Genomic DNA, 8,817 nt, shown 5'->3' with positions numbered 1-8,817 from the left:
AAAAATTCCAATTTGAATTATAATTCTTTGCAAGTCTTATAAATACTACATGTAGTTAATGCAGTAATAATTTTGATAAATCGATAATGGTAGTTATAATTAGCGATTCGCCATTTTCTTTTTTTTTTCTTTTTTCTTTTTTTTATTAATTTATATATATATATATATACATTTTTTTTTTCTTCCTCATCAAAATGTATACAAATTTAAAAGCATTGGCAATGTTTTATAAAACGATAAATAAGAAGTTGGATAAATCGATTGTACAGTAAGATATTAAAGACGAAATTTATTGAAATGGCGCTATGCCCGAGAAATCAGCAAATAAATCAAACGCACCGGCCCCTTTTATTGCTCTTTTACCGTCTCACGAAACTTTCAACGACATCGTTCTAAACCACTAATTTTGAGTCTCAATGCTTACTGTGCTATTACATTTTCCATTTTTGAGCACAGCTGTCTACCGACTCGACAAGTAAATTTAATTTATGATAATTTTTGTCGAAACTAAACAAACTCTCGCGAAACTCTTCTATTCTCTTCTCTCAATATACTAAACATTCTTCGCTCCCCTGCGCATTTATTATTTTACTTGTTATATCGATGTTTTTGCAGTTACTCGAATATCATAGTTTTGTAAAAGTCAAATGGAATTTGACATAGAGAGGAGAAAATATTGGCGTCTAAGAGAAACAAATAATGCTCAGGCAGTCAGTGATTGGTCTCGTGGACAAGCTTCCTTCAATAAAATTAGACCCCTTGACCTCCTCTTTGTCATTTGTCATAATTTTCTGTTAAATTATGATCACGTTTATTTTAGAATACAGATATTTTTTATTTCCTTTTCCCGTTGCTGACGTATTACTTTGGATGCTTAACTAACGTTTCTTGCAAATATTGAAGCAGCCATTCACTTTGGAAACTTGGAAATTTCTTATCATTATTTTACAGTTAGACGAATATTTTTGTACGTATGGGAAATTTAACAGTATTACCTGCTTATTTTCATTAAGCTTATTATTATAATGAAGACCTACATATTGTCGAAAGCTTTATTTGAAATAATTATGTCTTTCAAATTTATAAATCATCAAACAGCTTCAATCGTGTATATTATTACTAAACAATTCATAATACTTCATTATAATTATTTTATATTTATATATAATATAAATCGTGTACTGTTTACAATTCAATAAATTCAAACAATTCTATTCTAAGCATTAAAACTTTAGTATTATTACTTTTACAATTCAGGATAGAGCAGTTATTTTTTAAAAATAATTTATGCTAATGGTGGTCTTATTTCGACATAAACCCCTAATTCCCTTAACCAAAACTTCTTTTTTCACATCAATAAATTATTCTAATTTATTATATAATATCAATATTTAAATTTATACATGAATATTTTAATTTTCTACTTTTTTTTTTTATTTTTTTTTTTTATTTTTTTTTAGCTTAATAAGTTATTGCTTTTTCTATTCGTATAAAAAAGATTATGCATCACTGATCGACGCTTCGTCTTCTACACGATGAAAAATTTTCGTTGATTTGGATTTACTTTTCATTAGCAAATAAGATAAATAGAACAACCTACAAATGATAAATACAAAAGATCTCGAATATTGATAAACGACAAAAGGATGAACAAATGTTTAAATTAAGGAGTAACGTAAAAACAATCATGAGAAATGGAATGTTCGTATACATATTGAAAAAGTAATGATTCGTGTCATAACTATAATAAAAATATTTTTATTTCATCAAATATGTAACTAAAGCAAATTGTTTATGTATATATTCACAGGAGTTTGATAAGCGCATTACTTCAATCGATTTCTGTGTCAGTTTATCGAGACAATTTTTGTATTCCAATATGCACGAACTATTTTATATCTTTCTTCTACATCATCACACTTAACTCTCTTCTTATCACAGAACTAAGTCTGAGAATATTTTCAATATACAATAATTCACGTCGATTCTTTTTTTTTTATCTCTCGTTTTTTCTTCTTTTTCGACTATTTAATTAATTTATGATCTGCAAGATATATAGGTCTATTCGTGCATATATAGACATTAAGTTGTTTTCTATAGAAAATCTATTATATCCGAATATTATTTGAATTGAAAAATAATTTTTTATACATTTCAAATGCCCATATGAGCCCTGTGAATTTCATAATTTGGAATATTTATAATATATATTTATAATATTTCCATTTTTCCTCATCTATTTATAAAATAAAGAAGAAACAAACGAATAAACAAACAAGCAAATAATAGTCAAATGTGTTCCTTCCGTGGAACTTTATATTTAAAATATTCCATTGTTGAATTATTGAATAGTTATAAAGTTTAATATAATAATATATTCAACCTTTATATGCGTATGTACATGGTGTCTTATATAAGTATTATAAAATTTTTCATCTCATCAATTAATAATAATAATAATAATAATAATAATACGCGAACTTATTTTTTGACGTTTTCGACGGTCGATTTATCTACATAATTACAACGAATTATTCAATTTATTTAACTTCTAATTCAGAAAATATTTTACGATCATTGGTGTTTGATTTCGTATATTCATAAAGAAAAGATTCTAATAAAATCTAATGGAAATATTTTCATTATATTGACAGTATGACAAAATGTAATTGATGCTTTACTTATGATTGATAAAAAGCAAAAGTGCAGAGAGCTTATTAATGAATAAAATATGAAAAAGTGCGATAAAATAATTTTAATATAATTTATTGAATTGAACAGAATTATTTGCTCATAAGCCCATTAGATCCTTAATAAACTAAACTATGACATATTTGTGAGAGCGAAAAGTTAAAACAAATTAATATATATATATATATATATATATATATATATATATATATATACACACGCATACATACATACATACATGCATAGGTGCATGCATACATGCATACACACAAACACACAAACACACGCACACACACACACACACACACACACACACACATATATATATAATTTTTTTTTTATTTCTTTGAAATAAACGTTACTCTCAATCAAAGAAGAATTATTCGAATGTCTCGCCTTCAGCTCGCGAATAAGTATACAAAACATACATATGAAAAAAGTAATAAAAATTGGATTTATACAATAGACTAACTATATATTAATAATGGTATACCAAAAAATTAAAATGACTCATTTACACATACTATACTAATTAATACAAAATTTTTACTACGCTAAAAATCGTCTATACTTTGCTCTGTACAGGAAATTGAAACGGTACATATTTATAATTTATCGCTACAATATGCTCACGTGGATCACGAAACGCCGTATAAATTGAAGAAAACATTTGTCCACTTCGAAACTATCGTAGTTTATGCTATTGTAACGCCGTTAATGGACATTGAAACGACGAAAAAATAAAATACGCATTTGTAACCACAGATACTCTTCAGTGATTCGAAAATAAAAACGCTTTATCACTATCACAATTCTTCTTTTTTTTTCTTTCTTGACTCTCTATGTCTACGTATAGCGATGTGTGGTAAGTCTCGTTTTTTTTATTTTTTTTTATTTTATTTTATTATTATTTTTATTTTTTTATAATACATATTGAATAGGATCTCGAAGGTTTCTAAGAGTCAGATACTGTCTATGACAATTATAATTTTATTTAGATTCGATGAAATATTTTCCTAACGTCAATTAAAGTATCATAGACGATTGTGACAATTACTCTTCGAGATCTCACTACATTTAAAACCATACGGGAATTTGTTTTTACAAAATGCTGCATGTAATTTGCCAATTATAATATTCAATTGTCGAGCAAATGATTTTTAAATGCCTACAAATTTGTGCCGCATAGATATTCATTAATTATTAATCGAGTTAGGATTGAAATTGCAAACAAAAATATGATAGCATCAAACAGATACGAAATTCTGACGAAATGCAAATGATCATATTTGTCTTTAAACAAAAAGATGACAATGAACGTAAATGTCCATGTCTTTAACTTTCAATGTGTAGCCATATGAATTGATGTATGCAAGCAAGAAAATAGATACTCATTGTAATAATAAAATTTTGATGCCAATAATATATAAAATTGGTAGAGTAATTATATTTATATTTATAAAAAAATATTATATATTTGATCTTCCTTAAATATAAATATTATAGAATTTCTTTTATGTCATTATTCAAAATCGTGTTGGCTGTAAATTTTTATAAATGTATATTATATGTCATAGAATAAATATATATCATTTGTAACTGTAAAGCAGTGACTTGATCATTGAAATATTGATAATTTATAAAAATGAAATCATACTCATAGTGTAAAAAATAAAATAAGAGCAGCCGCAGTTGCTTCAGAATTGCTCAATTTATTCATTTTGAATTCCTTAATTTTGCGTCCTTAAAACGATTCCTCACAATATTATCTCAATAAGACATATAATAACATACAGCCGATCAATATTAAAGAAAAACATACTTTCTTGCCCTCTAATGATTTATTACAATATTTAAACGGAGATTTTTCGCCTCCACTATTATTGGATAATAATACATAGATCTATCAAAATTTAAGTGAAATTTGAAAAATCGAAGGAGCCTCTTCATTTCGAGTGTTCATTCGGAAGTTAAATGACCGAATCGATAAATACCGTCAATGAGAATATACGGGTTACAAATTTCTAATAAAAAAAATGAAAATTGAACTTTTAGATAAAGATGTATCGAGAAAGGAAGTTTTAACAACGTCTTTTAACGCCTTTATTATTTAATTTCGCGGAAATTCAAATTCAATTGATTTATTCAATTCATTTATAATTCATTACTTCCGAAGATATAGCAAGTATATCATAATTATTTACAGCTTAAATATCATTAATTTGTATTTATTATTAATTAGATTAAAGATTAGTTCATATTATTTATAATTGTAATATACACGTAAATCTATCTGAAAAGAAAGTGAAGGAATCGGTAGTTTTGTCCCATCTTGTTGAATTTTTTTTAATTAGAATAATTTATTTTTATATTTATTTTATTTCACTTATAAATATACTTATAGTAAATAGAACAAGCGAATTCAATAGAGAGAGAAATTTATTTATTCTACAATGTAGATTTCAAAACGTGATATTAATTAAAATGGTCATGGGCGTCAACTATAAGTATTGGCGGAAATACTGGGAACATTAGCTGGATAATCGCGAACTCGTATTATATTGTTACTATCCTTCGATTCTAACGAATGAACCGAATAATCCTTAGTTGCCATTTAATTTAATTTAACCGAAATATCGAAAAAAATCTTAAACGAAAAGTACAATCAATTATAAATACATTTTAATATTTTTAAAACAAAAACAAAAGTAAAAATCAAAAACAAACCCATCCATTGCTATATAATAAATGTCAAAATATTGGTTTTCGTGGCGTGGCACAAGACTCATTCATTAATCGTTGGACCACGCTCGTCGAGATTAAACGATTTATCATTATCCAAATTGATTGCCTAAGATTGCCATTCTACTAATACAATAACATTGTAAATTATTGCAGTTTCAAATTATCGTTAAACTTTAATAGAATGATATGGCGCATCGTTTTAAGGGACTTTCTTAACGATTCAAATAAATTGACAATCGAACAAAATACAGAAGATCAGATACATAACAATTCATCGGCACATGTATATTATTGGTCGGCAAAATAACACAGGGAAATGGAGCTGCGTCATGAGAGAGATAACGCGTACACGACTGCGCTATTCGTGAAAGGAGTGATGGATGTGAAAGTAAGACGGGTGAAGGTAGTAATGGGAATGCAACAATAATACGCCAAGACTCCGCGTGATGGAGTGCTAAAAGAAATACGTAAAAGTCGTAAAACATAGTTATAATATTATCCTCGAAAGAAAAAATAAACTAAGGTATAAAAATAATAGAATTGTCAAGTAGATATTAATAAATGTTTAAACTTTCGCATAATATGTATATATCTCAACCACAAAAACTAAGGCAACTTTACGCTACGATACTTGCGAGTCGACTTTTAGCTCTTAATTCTTTTCTCTATAAAAACTTGACGTCGGGTTCGAGGCGTTGGCGAAGCGACTCGGAAACTAGCATAAAAACTATTATTATCATGCGATTCTCACTCTCTCTCTCTCTCTCTCTCTCTCTCTCTCCCTCTCTCTCTCTGTTGTGTTGTGTTGTGTTGTGTTGTGTTGTGTTGTGTTGTGTTGTGTTGTGTTGTGTGTGCGCACACGCGTGCGTGAATTGTTTTTAACTTCGTATTACATTATTGTTATATATTTCTTTACACTTTGCATTTAATTTGCGAACAATAGTCGATTGCAATCGATCACTTATGTTCGTATCGAGATCATTTTCGTTTAATTTAATTTTCATCTAAGTAAAAAAAGATTTATCAATAATGCGCTTAATCAATTGTACGAGCTTTTTGGTTCATATAGAATGTCCACGGATGGTATGTCGATTAATGCAACTGCTTTCATTGATTGTGCAACAAAGTACTTATTATAAAATAACAATAGCGATAATATTTCATAAATCCTTGGAGAATTAGAATAATCAAATAATATACATTTCTATACGGCTTAAATTAGCGCTAATAATAATCATGACTTTAGAGTCTAACGATTATTTTCATTTTGTTCTTATCGAGTTGCTTATGGGATAAAGGATCTCGACGTCGTATTGGCGTCGCGATAATAATTCAATGAACAATAATCATAGCAAAGTAGCAAAACGTGCCAGAAGCACAGAACCCGTAGCAGCCTGATTAAGGCCGCGATGGTTCTCATTCTGGCGATTGACAGGTTCTAGAGAGCGATAACTCGGGCTCTAATAATGGGACAATGAGTGATAAGCCGAATTCGTGGCCAATCCACACGCGATCAGAGCGAATTTGATGGCCACCATTGATTGCGTCCTACCAAGCCTAACACCGATCATCCTCCCTACAACGAGACCTCCTTAGTATTCATACTTTATCATTAATAATATAAAATCTTAAGATATTTATAAAAACAATACGTGTCTTTTATGAAAATTATGCACATGTGCTCATTACTGCGAAACACTTAAAGTACATTTTAAAATTAATACAATTACTTACGCTATAAAATTATAAAAGCGATGTCATTTATTAACAATATATTTAATCCCTTAATTTCTACTCCGTTTCAGTCCCCTTGGCACTTTATACTTATGACAAAGACGCTCGGCAGTACTGATAATCGTAACTGGTCAAAAATTTTCGCATTTCACCAGTAACATTACAAATCTCTTCGTATCCCCCAGAAACTTACCCACCCATTCGACAAGATGTTTTATTTTCCGCGAGGGACATCTTGATCATTGACAATCGAAGATTTTCACAATTTCGTACAAGTGGAGTATCGTTAGATGGGGCTTGTTTCTGGATACGCCATTATAATACAAAAAAAAAAAAATAAAATAAAATAAAATAAACATAAAAATAAATAAAAATAAAACAGAATAAAAACAGAATAAAAAACAAAAACACCAAATGAAAAAAAGAAAAAGAAACTCGTACAATCGATTCGACACAACGTCTCCTCCTCGCTTATGCAACTAAATGTCGCCCTATCCACTTTTAAAATTAAATATCCTCCGTTTATGAACACGTTTTGTGTACGTGAATAAAGCGTGTGCAGCGATACTATCTCCGTCCCATTATTGCCCATACAAATACATTGACATACGTATACGTGCACGTATGCATATAGATATAGGGACACGTGTGTGTACACAACGTCGTGGGCATATATGCATAATGCGCGTATGCGATTGTAACGCGCGTGTGTATATGCTTGCACTTATGCATATGTATATGTACAGACACGCGCGAGGGCGAGTGATGTATAGTGATGATGTGGTGGGTTCGTTCCTTCCAAGGACGCCTTACTGGGCGTTCGTAGTTGTGTCGAGGTTTTGCTTAGCGTAGGGAGCGCAGCTTGAGCCTGAGCACGAAGTAGGCGACGATGCGCAGGGCGATGAGGAAGCCGACGAGGGCGACAACGTCGATCCAATATACGGCCTTGTCCATGGACATGTCAGTGAGGAACTTGCGGGGTGACTTGTATAAGCAAAAGTCTTCGGAGCACTTGAGGGAGCGCCGGTTGTACCCGTAGACGGTGATCATCGCGCCCTCGAAGCCGTAGCGTATGTACGAGACGTAAGAGAGGAACCTGAGGTAGGCGGGGATCGCGTTAAAGTTGACGAAGAAGCCGGAGAATAAGACGATCGGCACCGACGTCACCGGCCCGATGAACACACCAGTCTGCATTTATGGAACATCAAAGAGCACCGTTATTGTCACTCGTCGAACATGGCATGTCCGTTAAACATACCAACGACTGCTTCATTGTATGATCTATTGACACAATACGACAATCAATGCGCGACGAATGCATCGCCCATCAATTTCATATTGTAGTCGATAAATTAATCTGTTTTCTTTTTTTCGTTTCATCGCACAATACACGTTACTTATAAATTTTCCGATTTTCTAAGGTAATTTAAGGTAAGCGTCTAATAATGTCTAAGAAAATTTTAGTACTCGAAGGACGACATTGCAAGACATTCAATTATTACGAAGGAGTAAAAGTTATAATATTAATACGCAAATTTGTTTATCCTCTTAATTCTATTCCTTATCTTTTTTTTCTTTTTTCTTTTTTTTTTTCTCAATTATTATTATTATTATTATCATTATTATTATCATTATTATTATCATTAT

At 30.2% G+C, this 8,817-nt stretch overlaps 1 protein-coding gene across 3 annotated transcripts in view; it reads right to left on the bottom strand.

The window, feature by feature from the left end:
* Positions 1–7,551: 7,551 nt before the first annotated feature.
* Atet (ABC transporter expressed in trachea) overlaps positions 7,552–8,817 on the bottom strand; it is a 45,727-nt gene continuing 44,461 nt past the window's right edge. For all 3 annotated transcript variants that reach the window (XM_011498156.1, XM_011498155.1, XM_011498154.1), the window contains one exon: positions 7,552–8,358. In XM_011498156.1, coding sequence (XP_011496458.1) covers positions 8,014–8,358 — 345 coding nt within the window. In that variant the 3' untranslated portion in view covers positions 7,552–8,013. The remainder of the gene's footprint in view (positions 8,359–8,817) is intronic.

This window comes from Ceratosolen solmsi, unplaced genomic scaffold, assembly GCF_000503995.2.
Source record: "Ceratosolen solmsi marchali unplaced genomic scaffold, CerSol_1.0 scaffold14, whole genome shotgun sequence".
NCBI lineage: Eukaryota > Metazoa > Arthropoda > Insecta > Hymenoptera > Agaonidae > Ceratosolen > Ceratosolen solmsi.
Note: the sequence above shows the minus strand (reverse complement) of the source record. Positions and strands in the feature narration are given on the sequence as shown.